At 41.3% G+C, this 22,732-nt stretch overlaps 1 protein-coding gene across 1 annotated transcript in view; it reads right to left on the bottom strand.

Moving 5' to 3' along the window:
• Window positions 1-22,732, bottom strand: part of LOC311237082 (putative flavin-containing monoamine oxidase A) — a gene marked incomplete at both ends in the record, with an annotated part of 183,954 nt that overhangs the window by 139,098 nt on the left and 22,124 nt on the right. Inside the window, 2 exons of the mRNA XM_084324888.1 lie at window positions 14,036-14,193; window positions 21,906-22,020. Coding sequence (XP_084181014.1) covers window positions 14,036-14,193; window positions 21,906-22,020 — 273 coding nt within the window. The remainder of the gene's footprint in view (window positions 1-14,035; window positions 14,194-21,905; window positions 22,021-22,732) is intronic.

Raw genomic sequence — 22,732 nt, 5'->3', positions numbered from 1 at the left:
TGGTGTAGTGGTTGTGGTATTCACTGACCTTTGGGAAGTATTTTGACATGTACATGGGCACCCCGGTCGTATAGTGTATCTTGTAGACCAGGCCCATTGCAAGTTGCTGTACTCTGTCGTCTAATCTAAGCCATCCTAGGTTGGCAAAGTGGGCAGGGGTGAGGTGGGTTCTGGGGTTCAGGTCAAGTAGTAGTCTGACCAGTTTGTTTTGTGATGTTTGTAATTTTGTTTTAAGCGCCTTTGAGGTGCTTTGGTACCATGAGGTGCACGCATAGTCATAGTACCCTTGAATGAGTGCTCCTGCCAGAGTCTTCAGGGTATTCTTGTTTACCAGAGAGGAGATCCGGTACAAGAATCTAGTTCGTTGGTTGACTTTTTTTATTACATTGGATGCCATTTTGTCACAGGAAAGATTTGCCTCTAGGATGGAACCCAGGTAGGTAATTTCGTCTTTCCTTGTGACAATATTGTCACCCACTGTAACTGAGAAACCGTCGGTCTTGCTGAGTTTGTTATTTGAACCGAAGAGAATGGACTCTGTTTTGCCCATGTGTAATGATAGTTTGTTATCAGCGAGCCATATGCAGATTTTGCCTAGTTCCGTGCTGAGGGTTTTTTCAACCTGCAATTTGTTCTTGTCAGAGACCAGCAGGGCTGAGTCGTCCGCAAACAGGAACAAGTTGCAGTCACAGGCTGACGACATGTCATTTGCATAAATTAGGAAGAGTAGCGGTCCTAGTATGCTTCCTTGTGGAACACCACAGCTCACTGTGAGGGGGGGGGATAGAGTACCGTTTACCTCTACCATCTGTTCTCTCCCCTCCAGGTAGGATTGCATCCAGCTCACTGATAGGCTATCAAAACCAATTGCTTTTAGCTTGTCCATTAGAATGGAGTGATTGACAGTGTCGAAGGCCTTTTGTAGGTCCAGCATGACCATGCCGCAGTATTTGCCAGCGTCCACCTCTTGTTTGATGTGGTCGTTCAAATAGAGGAGGCATGTGTCAGTGGAGTGGGACGTTCTGAAGCCAGATTGGAATTCGTAGATTCGATTTTTTTCCGCCAGGTACTTTTCGACCTGTTCGTAGACTATTTTCTCCATGACTTTCGAGATGGAGGTAAGAATAGAAACAGGGCGGTAGTTGCCTGGGTCTAATTTGCTGCCCTTTTTGTGTAGAGGGGTCACTCTCGCAATTTTGAAGTCCTTGGGGACGTGCCCCTGTCTTATAGAGAGGTTTATTATGTGTGTGATGACTGGGGTGATGGCGGCTGCTGCGTCTCTGAGGAATTTGGAGGGGATGTTGTCATGGCCAGTGGCCTTGTTAGGTTGGAGGGCGCTCAATTTTTTGAGTACCTCATCGGTTGTTACCATTTCAAGTTTGAAGTCGTCTTTGTGGACCCCTAGGTTTTTGTAGTATGCTACTATGTGTTCTACCCCATAATGCCCTGAGTGGGAGGGTAGTTTGTTTACCAGTGTTGTGGCTATGTTTGTGAAGAAGATGTTTAAGTAATTGGCTACATCCAGCTTGTCTGTGATGAGCGTGTTGTCCGTCTTTATGTTTATGTTTGAGAATCTGGTTTTAAGTTTTTTACTGCAGCCTAGTTGATTATTGAGTAATTTCCAAAGTTCGCGGGGTTTGTTTTTGTTTTCCTCCGTTTTGTCGTTGATGAAATTTCTTTTTGCGGTTCTGATCATGATGTTTACGTCATTTCTTAGTCTGTTTCTTTGGATTTTTAGTTCAACCACGTGGGCTTGGAGTTCACTGTTTGAGCTTTTGGAAAGCTTTGTCTGACTTTTATGAAGTTCAGAGCATTTTTTGTCTCTGGTTTTCATAGCGGCCAGTATTTCAGTGTGCATCCATGCCTCAGCGCGATTTTTAACCCTGGTGGTTCTTATCGGTGCCATGTTGTTGAGTATTGCTGTGAATTTGGTTTTGAATCCAAGCCATGTTTCTTCAACCTGTGTACCACTGAGCTCATCTGACCAGTCCAAGCTCCCCAGTTCTAGGTTAAAGGCCTCTCTAGAGTGGTCAGTTCTGATTGTAAACGGCGGCCCACAGAGGTACAGTAGTACCTGAAGTGTTTAACTGCCTCAACGACAGCCAGAAGCTCCCGGCGGGTGACGCAGTAATTCCGCTCCGCTTTGTTGAATGTGTGGCTGAAGTAAGCCACCGCTCTTTCTCCGTTCGATCCCACTTCAGACACCAAATGTAGCATTCTGTCGTACCCGTATTGTTAGGAAGAATGAGGAGTGGTTCATGTTTCTTTTGGGTTATTTAATTCCACTTCAATGCGTATGTAACAGAGGTACCGCAGTATATCCACAGTCACGATGGTACAAGTAGTTCAGTGGCTGTGGATGGTAAGCGGTACTGCAAGTAAACTCACTCCCCAGAGGCATCCAGACCCCTTCTTGCTTAGTGGTCTGTGATGCCGCCCGCGACGCGGGCGTCCGGGGTTCAACTCCCACTCAGGGCGATCCCTTAACAGGGGTCGAATCGACTAAACACAACGCAGACAAGATCACACCGGTCACACGTGGTGCCGTGACCCGGATGCCCTGGGTGGAGTGAGTTTAGGGGGGTAAGTGTAACGGAGGTACCGCAGTATATCCACAGTCACGATGGTACAAGTAGTTCAGTGGCTGTGGATGGTAAGCGGTACTGCAAGTAAACTCACTCCCCAGAGGCATCCAGACCCGGAAGCAAGAAGTGAATTCACTTCTTGCTTAGTGGTCTGTGATGCCGCCCACGACGCGGGCGTCCGGGGTTCAACTCCCACTCAGGGCGATCCCTTAACAGGGGTCGAATCGACTAAACACAACGCAGACAAGATCACACCGGTCACACGTACATACAGGTCAATACCTCACTCGGTAGGAACACACAGCTTCCTAGCTTCACGTATATTCCACGAACACAACGTAACTTCCGGTGCCACCTCCTATCTCTCCCGGGGGGAAACACACCCCCCGGGTACAGTGACACACAAGACCCCAGATCATTACAGTATTGTATATTATATGGTAACTCAGTTACGTCTATTCTGCATCGAACATTGTACATATGTCTATACTGAACACTGTGACCTCATTTTCTACTTCTAATTTACATGCTATACTATGTTATTTGATACTATCTTGTCTAGCACAGTCTCTGGAGCGTAACAGTAAGAAGCATTTTGTATGAAAGTATTCTGTACTTCTGTATGACAACTATTAAAGAAACTTGAAACTTGAAACTATGATGTGTGTAGGTGCTAGGGTACATGGTGTGTAAGAAAAACACACAAACAATTTTTGGGAAAACACCCTCAAAGTTCCGTATTGTAATTGTGATTTATGGACACAATCAGACAAAATGAAATAAAATAAACAACTAATTGTGTGCTTTCGATATTTTATATATAGCTTTCTGGGAAAGGGGCGCAGGGATTGTGGGCAGGGGAGAACAGGTGAAACAAAGAATAGGGTGTAAGGGGAGGATAAAGGGGGAGGAGAAGGTGTGAACATCCACAGTGGACAGCATCTGCAACCTGGCGAGCCAGCCTATACTTTGAGAGGGCCTTCCCCGCCGCGTTGGCTCCTCAGATCAATAACTATCAAACTGTGCGTTTTGATGCAGCACAACAGGACACAGGGAATGCATCCTCGTCGCTATGAGGTGGGGGAAAGAAGGCATCCCAAGATGATAACACTGGAAATAAAATAATTATCAATGTTCTCAGGTACAAATATTATACGGTTAGGTTTCAGTACTCCTTGGATCAGCACACAATCAGCGGATGGAACACGGGTTACTTATGCTCTTAGCTAAAGTGATTACTAGGAAGGAGTGCAACACTTTGGCGTCCGCACTCTTGCGGCGATTTATGCCTCAGAGGACAGAGGATTGTTTACAAACCGATGTACTTTCTAAGAGCTATATATATCATTTATAGTATTGCTATCTGTCCATTCTCATTGTCACTTGAGTGCATAAACCGTGCCTTCATAATGGCTTAAAGAAAATAAAAATCCATCGGTTGGTTGTCATTTTATAGCGTCGTGAATATAAGGTTTATCGCGCTTTTCGTCTCTTCTTTTTTTCAGGAAGCTAGATAATAGGCTAAACGTTGGCGCCGTTATATCAAACGCCATTTCTGCTGTATATATACGAATGAAATAAAACAAACTGCGTAGCATCCGGACTATTACAGAGCATCTATGGATGAAATGGGGGCGGCGGGGAACGCCGATTAGTATTATTGATTAGCAATAGAGTGTGCGTTCAGGTAGCCAATGTCAGTGGTCTATCACGTTAGGTTTTAAAACAATGTCCAATCCAGCTGTAATTTGGGGTAATAGTATCCTACCGTCAGGCCATGTGATCACCGGCAGCATTTCTTCATTAGTCATCGGATTCTGGTAGATCGATATGTCCATTGGCTAATCATAAATCCCATTATTCCAGGCTGAAAAATGCGTTCGGTAACGTGATCAAAGATGGAGGGTCTTCGTTTGGAATCGAGGCTCTTATGATCCGCCCACAGACTGTAAAATAATTTAATTTTTTAAATCCCCTCAATGATACTGCAGTGGAGTGATGGCGCCCCTATGCGGATCTGGCCGGTATTGCATGGTTCGAAAATCAAATATGTGGGTAGGTCATGGATCTTGATCGCGGACGTTAATAGCGTTATAAATATGGAATAAAACAATAACAACTTGCCACGAGTATATACGTGGCTCTGGTCCACAACGCATGGCACTGAAACACGTATATACTCGTGTCTGGTCCTTAAAGTGTTAAAAGAGTTATCGTTGTCATTGTTATAAAAGAGCCCATGTCATATGCTGTTTCAGGACCACAGACAAATCCACAGAGATGTGGTTCACCTGGCAAGACGAGGGATTCGCAGCTTTCCCCCTGCGCCACGTCTCAGAAATATCCCAACATATAGAATATGTTCGGCTCCAGTGTATTCCATGATTGCAGTGGAATGACGGCCGCAGTCCAGAGAGCTGCTGCGCCTCTCAGGGGCCAAACCAATGATGTCTCTGAGAGTGGGGAGCTGTAACATCGCCCCTCCTACCTGTATGATGTCTCTGAGAGTGGGGAGCTGTAATATATCCTACCTGTATGATGTCTCTGAGAGTGGGGAGCTGTAATATCTCCTACCTGTACGATGTCTCTGAGAGTGGGGAGCTGTAATATCTCCTACCTGTACGATGCCTCTGAGAGTGGGGAGCTGTAATATCTCCTACCTGTACGATGTCTCTGAGAGTGGGGAGCTGTAATATCTCCTACCTGTACGATGTCTCTGAGAGTGGGGAGCTGTAATATCTCCTACCTGTACGATGTCTCTGAGAGTGGGGAGCTGTAATATCTCCTACTGTACCTGTACGCAGGGGTGTAAAAAGTACTCAGAAATTATACTTAAGTCAAAGTATGGGTACTGTCTCAAAATCTGACTCAAGTAAAAGTCAAAGTATCTGGCTAAAAAACACACTTGAGTAAAAGTCAAAAAGTCCTACTTTTAAATGTACTTAAGTACTAAAAAGTAAAAGTAAATTTATTTTTAAAGGGATAGACCAGGGGTCTCAAACTCATTCCATTGTGGGCCAAGTTTTAATTTTAACTATACATTGCACCAGGTGAGTTAGTTGAAGAGGTGAGCCAATTAGTGAAATCATCAGCTGGTGTTTAGGCAAGGCTGGAATGAAACCAAGCATACACTCTGCCCACAATGGAACGTGTTCTGTGATAGACAATGCTGAAATGAAAGAACAGAGGACACTTTTTTTTGCATTAAAATTATTTAATGCACTTCTCCATTGAAGGTAAACTAACATGGACGGCATTCACATCACACCATGAATAATATCACAATATTAATATTAAAAACAGAATGGTGTATCCTGAATAATAGCATAATGCGGATTTTGTACTCCAAGTGAACGTCGTTTAAGGCACTGACCAAAACATTGAAAGTATGGGAGCCCTTCAGTCTTCTGCAGGCAAGTGCAGCAGAACGCCTTTCAAAGCTTTCAGTGTCGATCCAGTGAGCGGTTACCCCAATGAAACTTCTTTGTTGGGCTGTCCAGCAATCCATTCAACTTCACTCATAGCAGCAGTGACTTTCTCTTTCATGGTTTGAGCAGCTTTGCTGATCTTCGAGTGGACAGTGGGCCTGAGTCGTAATGACGTTAGTGCTTGGTCGCAAACCATTTATTAGGTTTTTGAATGATGGCAACTCAACAACACTATAAGGTTGGAGTCCTTGAACTATGTATTTTTTATGTAGATAGGGCCATGGATGTTTGCCTTGTCCGTCCACGCTGTCGCCGACCGTTTTGTCCTCTTCATCACTCATTGTGGCCATCTTCTATGGCTTGTCACTCTGACTGTCTATTCTTCTGATAACAGGTGTTTAATCAAAGATCCCCGCTTTCTAGTCTGCTTCTAGGCTTGCACAAGGATCAATCAGCATGGCTATGGTCGGGTTCATTTTCCATTGATGGGGATTTGATTGGCTGTTTACCTGTGGTCGCAGGATTAATAACATTAACGTTAGATTGGCCAGATAAACAATTCAAATATACTAATTAAAATGGTTGGACCTGCGAGATTTGTACTTTGTACTTTGTAGGTCTGCATTTTAAATGTAAGGAGTAAAAAGTATGTTTTTTTTCTCTGAAATGTAATGGAGTAAAAGTACAAAGTATACAAACCTAATAATACTCGAGTAAAGTACAAATCCCCCAAAACAGTACTTAAGTATTGTAACGAAGTACAATTACTCAAGTACTTTACACCCCTGCCTGTACGATTGCCTATATATGAATTGGGGGAATGGGCCAAGGCATCTTGGACTGCAGCTGCTAGGTCCCCATACCGGCGTACCATGCTGCTTAATGTCTGTCTGGAGCCACCAGGAGGGCAGTCAATCTCACCTCTTTGACCCTGTCGAAGAACAGGGCTATTCATCCATTCACTTGCACACACACCGACGGTGGGGGGCGCAAACCGTGCAAGTCGCCAACCTGCCCTGTCGGGAGCTGTTAGGGTTACCACTGCAGACCACCTCCTGAGCCACATCCACCCCACTTCCAACTCTGCTGAAGGGTTGCATTGAATAGGCTCTACCCTGTGCCTAGGGGAGGGAGAACCAGGGACCATGGTTACATTCCCTCATGTGGCGGACATTACAATCCATGTTCTTTTTGAAGAAATGTTTCATCCAGGTACATTGGGGATTCTCAAAACGCAAGTCTCTCCACTGCCACACATTTATTAATTAACACCTAAAACACGCTGTGGTGTTCTCCCATCAGAGAAAATTAAGAGCTGATAACGCTCTAAACACCATAGCATGATTTAGGTGTTATTACACAGTTGGGAGGCGAAAAAGCAGTATTTATTATGTTATTCTCTGGGAGGCGTGTTGTTTGTCGGCGATTCTCTACTCAAACTACTCAAACAAAGGGAAGAGACTGGTATGTATTTAAAAAGTATTTAAAGCACCAATCCGGAGGTATTTTTTTGACCATATCACTTAAATTCTTGATGAGTTTGATCTGTGTATGGAAAAGAACCCATTGTAAATTTAAATATAGGTCTGTTTTTGTCTGCGCTTACCAGCACAGCAAATGTATGGTAAACGAAAAATTTTTTGCTACAAAATACAACAAATTCAATAAAAGCGCTTGCTCAACATGAAAAAAGTCGGTGGACAGTGCCTGGTGCTGAAATGACAAACAAGCGTGTGGTATGAAATTAAAACACCAGTTCAGTAAGTCATTCAAACTGTGTCTTTACTTATATGACTGTGATGGCACCACACATGTGAACAGTAACAATGCAATAAAACTGAAGTCAAATCGGAGCAAAAAAAGCTGAATCCGCTTCAAGAAGATGCGCTACATTAGGTATAGGAATTACAACGAGACATGTATTAACTAAATCAAATACAATTTGGCGGTGCGGCCGGGTAGCGCAGCGGACTAAGCGTCTGTCTACCACCACAGAGACAGTGGGATCGAATCCAGCTGTGGTGCTTCCGGGTTGGCCGACCGTCCATACTAACACAATTGGCAGTGTTAGCGGGTGGGAAACCCAGCGAGGGTGGGTCCTGGTCGTTGTAAACAGTGACTCCTACAGTTCGGTTGGGGCAGCTGCACAGCAAGGGAAGGTTCTGGGAGAGGTAGTGTGACCTTCCACACGTTACACTCTCCCAGTGAGAGTCCGCGCTGCCAGGTGAAAAGAAGCGGTGGGCTGGGTACACATGTGTCGGAGGAAGCATGTGATAGTCTCCGCCCTCCCAGACCGACGGTAGGGGGTAGAGTGCGCAACGACCAGGAAGGGGATTGGGAATTGGCATAACGACTAACATTGGGATGGGAGAAAAGCGGAAAAAGAAGGGGGGAAAAAAGATAATAAAAAAAAGAAAAAAATAATACAATTTGGCTTTTAACCAAAAAAGCCGGGCGCAACACTAGACATGTTTTGTAAAACATTAAATATCTTTGGATCCGTTTGTGATAAAGACTTGTATCGGAATCGATTGTCATCTCAAAATATTGTGCATCTCTCCGAGATTGCGCGGATGTAAAGCATAGAATCTTGAAATATCTACATTTACATTTACATTTAGTAATTTTATCCAAAGCGACTTACAAGTTCTGTACGACAGGTCATCAGGAAGGGTATAAGTCTAGCTGAGTCTGAGTCTATCTAGATTGGTTGTTTTCTCTGGACTGCATCTAATCCACTGTATCTATCTATTTCAGTCCTGTTCAGTATGTACATTAACGATTTGCCTTCTATGTGTGGCCAATGTGATGTATTGATGTATGTTGATGATACAGTGATCTGCACAGTAAAACCACAGAAGAGGTTGCAACCAAATTGTCTGATGTCATGGTGAATGTCACATCCTGGCTTAAGAACAGCTGTTTACAATTGAATGTCTCTAAGACTGTATGTTCTTCTCCAAGGGCCACAGAGAATTTGCAGAGCAGGATATCTTCATCTTTGGTCAGAAATGACAGGTACATTTACATTTAGAGGTACAGGTAGTATCAGAATACAAGTACTTAGGAGTACACATCAGCTTATCAAACTTCAGATACATCAGACACTTCCTTTCAACCGAGGCAGCAAAGCTATACTTCCGCTCAATGGTTCTTTCGCACATTACATACTGTTTGATAACCTGGTCCAATTCACATTCCACCATTCTGAAACCACTTCAATCACTATACAAACAAGCTATTCAAATTCTAGACAAGAAACCATTCACATACCATCACTGTCACATTCTAAAAAAATATAATCTACTCTGTTGGGAAAACCTGATTCTTTATCAAAACGTCTGTCTAGTTTTAAAAATAAAGTGTGTGCGGCAAGGGGGGACTGTACAATCCCTTTTTTTTGCATTTGGCCAGGCCGTCTTTTCATATAGAGCATCCCACCAATGGAACTCAATACCTCAAACAATTAGAGTGTCCACATCATATCACTCATTCAAGTGCAGGGTTAAGGAATGGCTCATTGAAAACCAGCACTGTCAACACTGTGTGTGTGTGTGTGTGTGTGTGTGTGTGTGTGTGTGTGTGTGTGTGTGTGTGTGTGTGTGTGTGTGTGTGTGTGTGTGTGTGTGTGTGTGTGTGTGTGTGTGTGTGTGTGTGTGTGTGTGTGTGTGTGTGTGTGTGTGTGTGTGTGTGTGTGTGTGTGTGTGTGTGTGTGTGTGTGTGTGTGTGTGTGTGTGTGTGTGTGTGTGTGTGTGTGTGTGTGTATCCCTATCGTATGTTCTATGTGCTTTTCTAATGTTATTTATCTTGATTTTATTCTGTTTTTATTGCTAACCATTTTTCACACAGGATTTTTGCCTGTACCTTCTGGCAGGGGGAATGCCAATGGAAATTAGCCTTTTGGCTAAAATTGTGTGCATTTACATTTTATTAATGTATGCTGTCCCCCTTGATCAAATAAAGTAAACCTAACCTATTTATCTGTGCATACATATATGCATTTTACATATTAGAACTACATAAAAGGCTACAGTCTCATTTCTAGAGCATTCATTTTCTCGTATCCACCATGTGTGTCTGACTGAGCAGTTAACTCTCATGGCCACAGCATGCCGCTGTTTTGTGAATCATACATAGTGCAGCTCTAAGCCCTGTTTGGAAAAACTTTGGATTTTTATCAACTTGTGGAACCTCGAGACAAAGTTGTATGCAAGCTATGTAAACTACAGGTGGTCTACCTTCTTTTTTATGTTAACGCTATTTTGGGAGTTCTAGCATCAAGAATGTAAGGCTGCAGTTACACTAATGGCCAGTTTTCGTTTCGTTTTCAGGGTCAAATTAGCTTTTCAGAACTCAACGTAATGGCAGGCAAGTTAGACATTGTTTTTGCCTCCTGAGCACAGTGATGTATATACATGTAGTACAATGCCAAAACAGTAGGTGGCAGTAGGTGGCGATATAGTTCAAACATGTTCAAACATGAAGGCAATTTTCAACCAATCAGAAAAGTTGAATGTGCCAATACACTTCCTGCTAAAAATCAACAATCCACCATCTTTAAATGCCTCGCGTGAGCCATTTAGCCAACGTAGCATTTATTTTTCAGCAAAGAAAGTGCAATAAAAGTGCAATAAACAAAACGGATACATTCACTGTGTGTTCTGCCTCTCATTTGTTGATGAAACAAAACTAACATCAACACAATTGACCACCAAGAGCGGAGTTTAGTCTCACAAAAAGATCGTCACCGATTTAGTTAGCTTACGTGCTAACGTGATTGGGCTATGCCAGTATAACAGTATAGCTGTGGCTAGCAGCGAAGTTTGTTAGCTTACATGCTAACGTGATTGGGATATGCCATTATAACAGTATAGCATTGTGGCTAGCAGCTTGGTAACGTTAATGCTAGCAGAATGAATGGATGTAAACTTTATTTAACAGATTGCAGAATGGGTACAATACAATACGGCTCAATACAAACAATTGTTAAGGGAATGCAGACTGTAGCTTGGACTGGGCTCCTTATAACAATAACTTGACAACACATGGTAGCCGCAGCTACTTGGGACAGCTCTGCTGTAAACACTGGAAATAACCGTGCGGGTCTCTACTGCGCATGGGCGTTGAGCAACAACGGCTCCGTATCCGGCTCGCGCAGATTACATGGCACCATTGTCTGCGAGTTTGGGGCTTGGAGTTTTGAATTAAGTTCTGCACGCAAAAATAGTTACGCACATGCGTTCCGTTAGTGGTTAAAGTTACGTTTCATTAGTTCGGTACACAGTGCATACTGAACCGAAGGCCCAGTACTGAAATGGTTTGGTACGAATACGTGTACCATTACACCCCTAATATATATTTATCCACTTCTGTCTGAATATAATACCTGTTTACATACCTGTATATATCCCTTACCTACTCTGACTAGTTATACCGCTGGCCAGTATGACTTACTTACCATAGTGTTTTTATATCTGTATCACTGTACAAACATCTGATTATTATTATTACTCAGTAGTACTCATTTACATATCCTCCAGTTTAATCAACTCTGGTTAGATGCCAACTTCTTTTCATTGTACTGTACTTGTGATGCATAATGACAATAGATTTGAATCTAATCAAATCTAATTCAGTGGGAATCAGGCGAACAGCCCAAGAGGAGTAGAGGGAAAAAGGGATGTTTTTTTTGCCAGGGTTCATGAATGCACACAGTAAATGGTATGACAATCCAGCCAAACATTTTCGGTTTGGTCTGATAGTACTGGACAAAGGGTCAAGGGGTCACCAAAATAATCTGTTAGTGGCTATGAATGTATACAGCACATTTTATGGAAGCATGCAATAATTGATTGTCTGTTTGAAAGAGGAAAGGCCAGACTCTGGTCATCTTTTTTGATAACATTTTATAATAATGATCAGTTATAAGTCATTTATAAGCTATTAGTTAATGATGACATAATCACCAGCAGATTATATTTATATACATTTGTAATGATTAATAATTTATTTGTTATGTTGTTGTAAGTCATTTATAAACCATTAGAACTAATCATTTGTAAATTATGATTTGTTCAGCATTAATGTTAGTTAATGTGTAATAACATTTGTAAATGCTTTTAAGAATGTACACATTGTTTGTTCAGCCCCTAATCTAAAATTAAACTATTGTACAAATGTCTCTAAGTTTGTGATTTGATTTGTTGACTACCTTTGTCAGTGTTTCTTACCTGTTACACATGATCTGTAAATGTATTACTGAATCATCCTAGTCACTTACAATGGTTTTTGCAGCCCCTAATCTGAAGTGTAAACTCACCATGTACAAATGTGTACTGAAGTTCATAAGTTATTTGTGCTCTTCGTTGTTCAGTGTTTGTCACCTACTGTACAGTATTATAAATAGCCTGCCTAAGTGCTCTTGAACAAGGCACTGAATCACCAAACTCCTCCAGGGGTGCTGCACTGTACTGTAGCGATCCTGCACTCTTGCATCACTGAAGAAATGCTTATGTGACTGTCTATGTGTAAGGAGGGATATACAAAACTACAAATTTAAATAACCTTGTGTACATTGACGATAAAGTAATATTTTTCTTTGTGTGTGTAGCCATGGAAACTATTGCAGTGTTTAGTGGTCCTAATGGGATGAGTAATGTTTGTTAGATAGCTCCAAAAACTAATTTAGAATGAAACACATCTACTGTATTTGGTCCAGGTCTGAAACGTTAGATTCAATAAATAAATAAATAAATAAATAAATAATTGTATTTATTGCAAGAGCAGTGTGTAGGAATTTCTTAATTTCTAAGATATTAAGCTCCTCTCCGATGCACCTGTAAAATATGATTATGAAATATGATAATGAAATATTGGATGTGCACGTTTTTCTTCAATCATCGTCATCATCATCCTTTATTTATAACTCAGAAATGCAATTGAGGGTGGGCCCTCATTATCAATGCAGCCGAGATTACATTCGGCAATAAATTAAATAAATAATAAATAATAATTTAGGACCTGCTCAGAGGTCATTAATCGGCATGCATGCGATGCATGTATGCGATTCGTCTCGGCGATTAACCCATGTAATTAACCCATTACATAGTGAAATATACAATAAACAGTAAGTAAAAGTATATATATGTGTATATATATCTGATAAAACTGTTATTGACTGATACACAATGGCTTTAAACTTTAACATAGCTTTAAACTTTAACATGGCTTTAAACTTTAACATAGCTTTAAACTTTAACATGGCTTCAAAAGTTGGAAGAGTATTGATCTTCAAAGTTGAAGCATGAATCAGGAGCATCAACAGAAAAGGCAGACCTTCCAAGCTCAGAACATGCATCATTCACAGCCTTAAGCTACTGCAGGGCTGTCTCTGTGCTATGTGAAGCACGTAATCCAGATTAGAACTTCTCTAAAATGTGATAACTGTTTAAATATTCACCTAGCTGAAGTGAAGACTTGCATCTCTAAAAAAGAAAGGTAAACACTAGAGAACGGTCTCTAATTACCAAGAACTGAGGAGACCAAAGCGCTCCTCCTCACACAACTGCAGTTCTGAGAGCGTATTGGAAGCAGTGTGTCAACGGGGAGCAGTTCAAAATGTTAACAATGACCTGAACTTGTACAGAGTCCACGGTGTTCCCCTGTGATCCCCATTACCTGCCCCCAAAGGGAGAGGGCCAGCAAGAGGAACAAGGACAAGGACAGAGCGAAGGAACAGATTATTAAAAGCTACAAGAACAGTGGAGTACAGTAGAGATGCTCTTAGCCTACTGTCTACTACACTCTCCCTGCATGTTGCTGTATAGATTGTACCAAAATAGAATAGAATAGATCACACTACTGTTCTTTTTATATATATTTTTCCCCGTGCTGAGGATAGGTCAAAGGAGAAAATCTATGGACGTTAGTTGAGTGAAAGGACAGGAGTCAGTAAACAAGTGAAAGGGAGAGAAGAAAGGAAGTCTTTGTTGTTCTGTTTTTGTCGTTGTGATGGTGGTTTACCTTTATCCTGTATTCCTGGGCCGAACCTGGCCCGCTCTCCAGCAGCGCAAGGATACCTCCAGCAGCTGCAGTAAACATCAGAAAGAACAGGAAGGACATCTGCGATGGCTCCATGCCAAACACTGCCCTGCTGCACACCCCCATCTCCTCTTTCAGCTCTGGGGGGAAAGGGAGATTTTCATTCATAATGGCACCCAGGCAGGCATTGACGGCACCCTGGAATGATGGCGTCCTGGAATAATAACGATGACAATATGGCCTGAGCACAATATGCTATTTTGACCCTTGACCACATGTGATAGACATAGAAATAATAAAGAGGAATAAGGAGGGGAAGAATACGGAGAAGGTGTTTTCCATCAGGTTTATTCCAAAATGCTGACAACGTCACCGTAGATTGGGAGGTTATGGAAATGTACCTTATTATTATACGGTGAACTTGTGATGACCTTGAGGAAAGGTCATAACAACTTCACCAAATTTGCTCTGTGCAAAGTTTTTCATGGACAGCAACCAAATGGTTCTATGGGCTGTGTGGTATGGGCATTTCTGAGAATAGCGCCACCTTGAGGCCAATTTACCAATTTACAAGCATTCTTCCTGTCATAGGGAAAACACATTTTGGAAGTTTGACTCAGATTGAACTAATCGTTACCTACTTTGACTGCCACTCACGGCTAATCTCGGGTTTACGATAGTTACGTTGAAAGCCACTCACGAGATTTCTCTGAATTATTATTATTATTTTTTTTTAGCGATCTGAAATCATATTGCATCACGCGAGCCTACCCTAGCCTACCCAAGGGCCGCCGGCGATCAGATGTGAAAAAAGCGCCGCCTATCGTCTCCCAGATGGTAAATGGTAAATGGACTGGACTCAATGAAAATGGATGGGTAAAAAAAAATATTCCAGTCCACATTTTCCAGTCCACTGATGCAGCCGGGGTTACCAGAGTTCATTCTGGATCCTCTGAGCCCCGCTGATCATGAGTTTTACTGTATACACGTTAGATCTATACACTTATCGATTTTTTCGAATGGTGATCAGGAATTGGAATATACCATTTGGATACCATCTGATGTCAGGTAAGGAATCTATGTTATCAGTGTTAGGATAATCAGACTCGTTTTCGAGGAGATAAGCTTTTTTCTGATATGTGCTCTATCGGTTTCACTGTAAAATCCATGAGGAAATGAAAACGGCTGATTGATTGATTGATTGATTGATTGATTGATTGATTGATTGATTGATTGATTGATTGAACACTTTATTAACAGATTGCAGAATGGGTACAATACAGTACAGCTCAATACACACAATTGTTAAGGGAATGCAGACCAGAGAAAGACTTTCGTCTTGTTTACATCAGGGTCCCCCATTTTCAATTCATCAGGACATATATGACATACATGACATACAGATAGTCAGTACTGCTACATCTATACATTTATGACATACCAGATTTGCAAATACAGTACTGTTTGTGATACAGAAGGAGTCAGGAAAAGGGAGTATATACATTTGACGTAGAAACTGTACATTGGAGGAGGTTGGGTGGGGGGGGGTTGGGTACACTGGGATATTGACAGCCATACTGGGTAATCTACATTGGAGGTGGTTGGGGGGGGGGGGGGGGGGGGCACACTGTATATACAAGCAAAACTGTACATTGAGGGGCTATTATCAGCGCGCGCCTCGAATGTGCGTGCGTGCACGTATACTATTGATCGTCTAGCGTTTATTTGAAAACGATTCATAAATAGGCCGACAAATATCAACGTTCTGGAATATTCCAGTAAAAGGCGATTATCACAGAATGGGCTGTTTTTCACCTGAAAACGGACGCTTTTCAAAATGCTCTCAAACGGAAATGAAGCGATAAAAAAACCAATCTGCCTTGACAACACTGACTGGAAAATGATTATTTGATAAGCGACGGGCAGATTAGACACATAGCCATAATTTAAAACATAGATTAGGCGATATTAACGCTAACATTGGCGCCGATGGTGGCATTCAAGCACTAAGTCGTGCGCCCCCTGGTGGCACTGAAAGTGTTAATGGTGCATGTATCTGAAATTCAACTGAGAAAATTAACTAATGCTCATACCTATTGACTGCATGCGTAATGCGATAAAATATGTAAATGACAAACAAAATTATACAAACAATTATAATTTGAGTTTGATTTTTTTGTATACTTTTTTTTATATATATATAAATGTATTATTTTAACGGCTTGAGGCTATATCTGTACTTGATGTTTGTTTGTTGTGTGAGTGTGAGTTGAAACAAAAGTTTTAAAAAAAAGTTTAAAAAATATGGGTAATCCCCTGCTGCAGCACCATCAGCCAAGCTCATCACGCCGTCTCTGTGCTGCTCCAGAGGAAAGACACACCACCGTCTCATCCATCTGATCCCCTCCTGCAGACAGAAGCTAAGACTCTCTAACCCTGTGGGGAGGAGTTGAAAGAGGTGGAGCACTGGAGGACCTACGTGACTTGTCTGGACTGTAGGGATTGGGACCTTTTGTTCCCTGATCGTCTCTACCAGCCAGGTGAGGAATAAGCAGCTCTCCAGGGTCGCTGTGAACAAGGCCAGAGCAACACCAAGCCCAGGGCGCTCCCGGCGTGCGTCAATCAGCTGGCGGCAGCGTGCCAGTAGCCCTTCAACCTCTCCCTGAGGTTTTATTAAAGAATAGAGGTGGACTGGTTGCAGGTCATTTTATTTGGTGGTTTGTTTGATGTGTGTGTTGTTAATTATTCCCCTTATCTCTGTGATGTCTGCCTCTTTTTTATATCTTTTTTTGTCTCCTTTCCCTGTCACAGTACCCTTCAAGAGGCCTTTTTGTCCTCTCGCCAGGCCGTCATTATAAATAAGAATGTGTTCAAGGCTGTCAAAGTTAACGCGGTATTAACCCGTTATGGCCCGATTCTATTAACGCCACTATTTTTTTTAACTCACGATTAACTAAAAAAATATATATAAAAAAATGTTTTTACTAGACTTCACTCAGGTGTATTATTGATACTCTCATTGATACTATGTTTGTTTCTGAAGTGTGTGTGTGAGATATAGAGAGAGAGGGGGTGAGAGAGATGAGGAAGGGGCAAGAGAGAAAGAGAGCTGGGAGAGTGTGTGTGTGAGAGAGAGAGGGGGGGGGGGGTGTGATTACTCAGCCCTTGTGTGGGTGAATGTAACAAGTTCCTAACGTTTTCTTTCCCCTATTATTTCATGCACACTTTATTCATTGTTTTAAATTATTATTGTCTTTTAAGTTATTTTGTGCATCACTCTGTTTTGAATTTGATGCAAATTTGCAATGCATGAGGGTCATCCTTTTGTGTTAAATGGCTGCATAAAGTAAGCATTTGTTGACTCGCATGTTGATAAGAGTATTAAAACTTGGAACTTGAAAAAGAACCATTTAATTTGCGATTAATCGCGAGTTAACTATGGACAATGATGTGATTAATCGAGTTAAATATTTTAATCGATTGACAGCACTTCTTAAGTGAAATGCCTGGTTAAATAAAGGTTAAATAAGAAATAAAATAAATAAACGGGTCAAATAAATCAGGCCTGGACTGGGTTTCGTAGTTTCACACACAGTAATAATAATAAACAGGACAGATGAAGGTGTAGCAGGTAAATGTTTATTTGGACATTTAATTTGAACATAAATGAAAAAAATATTTGGGGGTAGGGAATCTCCTAATACATAGTTCCACTTGACGCTGGAAGTGCCGCCAAAAGTCAGTGCGGATCTGGTGTCGGGGCACATCATAGCCCCAGCAGCCTATAGATGGAAAAGGGGGCAGTACCTTGACCTACCAGCACTGAGGCGCCAAAATGGCGACGCGTACAGTCGTACACACAGTTACCACGCCACATTGGCTGGACGTATAAACACAGTTAACGGTGCCAAAATGGCGGGACGTAAACACACAGTTTATAAATGCAGAACAAAAAATGCACAAGGGATGGAAAGAACACTGAGAAACTAAAATATACTACCTGACACGTATACCTAATACCCGTTAGAAACGCAACACACAGGGGAACGGGGCAGGGAAGATGTGGACACTGGGAGACAGCTAATGACAAAGGGGAAAGGGATTTAAAATAAATGCCACTGCCCTGGGGGGTAATAGCCTTGCCCACATGGCAAATGGACTGCATTTATATAGCACTTTTATCCAAAGCGCTTTACAACTTATGCCGATCACATTCACCCATTCACTCACACACCGATGGCGGAGGCAGGCACCATGCGAGGTGGCCAACTGCTCATCGGATTGATTGAATTGATTGAAAACTTTAATTAAAACAGATTGCAGAATGGGTACAGTACAGTACAGCTCAATACACACAATTGTTAATGGGATGCAGACCAGAGAAATACTTTCGTCTTGTTTACATCAGGGTCCCCCATTTCAATTCATAATGACATTTATGACATACACAACATACAGATATAAAAATCTAATCTAATCATCTAATCTAATCATGACATTTATGACATACATGACATACAGATATACAGTACTGTTACATTTGTGACATCGACACTCGCTGCCTGGGATGAGCCGGAATCTAATCGGGAGCCTTACGGCTGCTCTACCTCCTACCTACACTGTCACCCCACACTACTGGAGTCTAATTACTACCCACACAGTCACATGGGGCAGACAGTCAGAACAGCACCAAACAAAACAATCTCAGTGTACAAATTGGATGAATCCTCCCTTGGTTCCGGCCACGGTCAGCCCCACCGAGGCACTGCAGCTGGTGGAGGAAAAACCTTGATCAGTGGGTTGTTGTTCACAGTTCAATATCCAACCATATACAGTGCATGCAAGTCAATAATAAGGCACTTAACTGGGGGGTTTGTCTGTCCCAGTGCTCTGAACCCGCAGCAGTGTAGATGGTTTGAAGATGGAAGATGGAGGTAGATGGTGGATACTGGATCCAATGTTGTAAATGTAGAATGAGCTGTACACCGTCGTGAGACCTCGGTCTCTGTGTGTGTTGTGGACTTCCACCTACTGTAGGAGTGATCTGCCATCTTGCTGCCATTATAAAGCTCATGTGCATCTATGAGAGATTGGCAAAAGACATAGGTGGGTCTTCCCTACAATTAATCCCAACTCTCCACAGCTGTGCCACTCATTCACTGATCAGTTCATCACTGACACACACACACACACACACACACACACAAAATGAACTTGAACTTGAACATGAACACACACACACTTTCTTTCTCTCTCTCTCTCTCTCTCTCTCTCTCTCTCTCTCTCTCTCTCTCTCTCTCTCTCTCTCTCTCTCTCTCTCTCTCTCTCTCTCTCTCTCTCTCTCTCTCTCTCTATATATATATATATATATATATATATATATATATATATATATATATATATATATATATATATATATATATATATATATATATATATATATATATATATATATATATATATATATATATATATATATATATATATATGTGTGGGAGGGAGCTATAGATATCCCCATTTTTATATATATATATATATATATATATATATATATATATATATATATATATATATATATATATATATATATATATATATATATATATATATATATATATATATACAAATGGGGATATCTATAGCTCCCTCCCACACACACTGAGAAAGAATACCTTATCACAATATGCCACATACAGCATGACGGGAACCTTTTTCCTCATGTGGCATGAATAACTTGACACCGATGTCTCGCAAGTCGCAACATTGAGTGTCTATAAATAAGGCTTGTTTGAGTTGTTGTCACTTTCATTCTGCAGCAGCATCTGTCTATTCCAACATGACAATGATATGGTGGAGAGAGAGAGCAGAAACTGCAATTGAGGAGGAAGTGTCTGAGGATGAGGGTGAGGATGAGGATGAGAATGGTGTTGAGTATTCATCAGACCGGCACACCGGTACTTATATTTTTCTGGCGGCCACGCCTTCTTTTGGGGGACACGCAGACACCGCTCCTATTGACCGCCATTGTCTTTGGCCTGTATAAAAGAAATTGTCGGCAGAACGCTTACATTGTTTGAAATGTTTTGTTAGTGCATCATGTTAAGTCAATCAATTACTTTCCAACACTGGAGTGGCCACCATTGAGCGTTCACACCATTGTGAAAAGTTAGGTTTGATCTGTTTTCAGGTCTATTTCCCCAGTCAGCTGCAGGATAGTTCCTCATTTCCCTACCTGGACATTTAATAGTATGCTTATGAATCTCCAAGTGACCTAACTAAGAGGTAATGACTGTTTCTGGGCAAAGATGGTTTTTCAGTGTGATTTATATCCCCAAAAGAGGTGTGGTGCGACCAAAATAGTGGTGTGGGGATGACATATTGTATGATCCTGATCATGATTAAGAAACATCTGATGACGAGGTGGGCCCTAATGAGACAGAAGCTTTAAAAAAATATATGTATTACAATATATATCATGGTCATCGATTCCTTATGAAACCCAAGATGGAACAGAAACGGAACATAATCAGAATGACCCCAGGGTCACCAGACATGCCGTGTCACATGACCAAAACATAAAGACAGCCTTTGAACCGTTTTAATTAGTTATTTTGAGCAAAATAAAGTTTGGGTTTAGGGAAGGAAATTACTTTTGACCTTTTTGATCTATACACGGAAATCTTGACCCATAACACCAATGTGTCACTATAGTGTAGCAATTTATTCTAGGAAAGTATGTATCTAATATTAGTCTATTATAGTCTGATAACACAATTACCCCTCAACCTTTTTTTTTATTTCTTTTTTTGTTTGTTTTTGACTGAAAACAAGTGGTATATTTTAAGGTAAATTGTCTTGGGACCATACAATTAAATAATAATAAATTGTATGGTTATGAATGGATACTATGTTAGTTATGAGGTAAAACATTTTATATTGAATGATAATCATAGTGTTAAGTTAAATCATGTGTCAAATGTGACCTGCCAACAGAAAAGGTCTGTGCAACTTTACACATTAGGAAGGTTAAACTAAGTATAAATATTTTAGGTTCAACTTTGGGTAGAAAAAGAGAAAGTTGACAAGTGGACGAGCCGAGAACCACAGACTGCCCATTAGCAGCTTCTTTATCCAATCAGGTGCATTCCACATGGGGAAATGACAAGTAGGGAGGGGATACATCACGCAATAACGTGCAACTGCACAAAGGTTGACGCCCAGAAACGTCCCGTGCAGCAAAATTTGAAAGAAAGACTGAGGGGTCTCTGCAGATAAACACACCACCACACACTTGTAGTGGGTCTTAATAATAATAATAATAATAAACTGTATTTATAAAGCACCCTTCATGCAATAGAAAGCAGCCCAGAGTGCTTTGACAACACAAACAATTAAATGTACAAATGAATAATAAAATGCATGACTCAGTAAACAAATTGCATATCACAAGCAATAAAATAAGTAGAAAAAATAAAAGAGAGTTAAATAAAATGATTAAAACAAAAGGAATATACTAAATACAGTTAAAAGCCAAGTTAAAAAGATGTGTTTTCAGATGCTGTGATGATTAAGACCCAGGGATTGTTTATGTTTGTATGAGTCTATACTTTGTTTGTTTTGGATAATTCATCAGAGCACCCAGGCATGCAGAGCAGCAGGCAGACTCTCCGTTAACGTTTTCACAAATTGGACCATTTCAACAACTTCGTGTTTGAGAAATAATTCCAACGCCCGCGGAACAGCGTCACATTTTACAGCCGGGGCTAGTAGCAACTGTCAGTTCTACTAACCATGAGTCCATGCATGCTGCTCTACGTTGGAGTGCAGAGTCATGCTGTCCTGTTCTACTAACCATGAGTCCACGCATGCTGCTCTAGGTAGGAGTGCAGAGTCATGCTGTCCAGTTCCACAGCGTTGGGAGTCCTGGACGGGTCTTGGACACACACAGTGGCACACAGCCTGTCAATCTGAGATTGTAAAACACACAGACACACACACACCTTCAATATCTTCAGATGCTTCCGGAATAGAACTGGTGTTCTGTGGAAGGATGTTTACATATATTATATTATAATATTACTATTTTTCCCTTAGCCGGACTGCTATCTATCCATCCAGATATTTTCGGTGTGATTCGCCTAGTTCTGGAGATATCTCTATAGAGATACCTGCCGTAGAGATACCTGCCGTATAGAGATACCTGCCGTAGAGATATCTGCCGTAGAGATACCTGCCGTCACTCCAATACAATTGAGCTGAAGGGCACTCAGCTTGTAGTGCTAAAAGCACAGCAGAAAATGCATTTGAAAAACTCAAAAGCAATGTCTCATTCCTTTCATGATCTGGTTACTCAGGATAATTAACCTTGGTGTGAGCAGTTTCACGTAGAAATGTTTTTCTACTGAACTACACTCCCACTCATTATTATAAAGGGTGTACTTAAGAGAAAATATTTTCTATAAATTCTGGAAAGAGACATTGCTTTTTGAGTTTTTCAAATGTATTTTCTTCTGTGCTTTGAGTGCCAGAACATAAGTGCTATTCAACTCCATTGAATTGGAGTGACTGCAGACTAGGGCTGCACGATCTATCTAATTAATTGCTATCTTTTTTTCTGACCGATATTGCGATTGAGATCAAATTTGCGTTAACAGAGGTCTGCTCGGGACACAGAGCCTG

Source organism: Notolepis coatsorum (assembly GCF_963971535.1).
Source record: "Notolepis coatsorum genome assembly, chromosome: 11".
Taxonomy (NCBI): Eukaryota; Metazoa; Chordata; class Actinopteri; order Aulopiformes; family Paralepididae; genus Notolepis; species Notolepis coatsorum.
The sequence above is the reverse complement of the archived record's forward strand: the minus strand, read 5'-3'. Positions and strand labels throughout refer to the sequence as shown.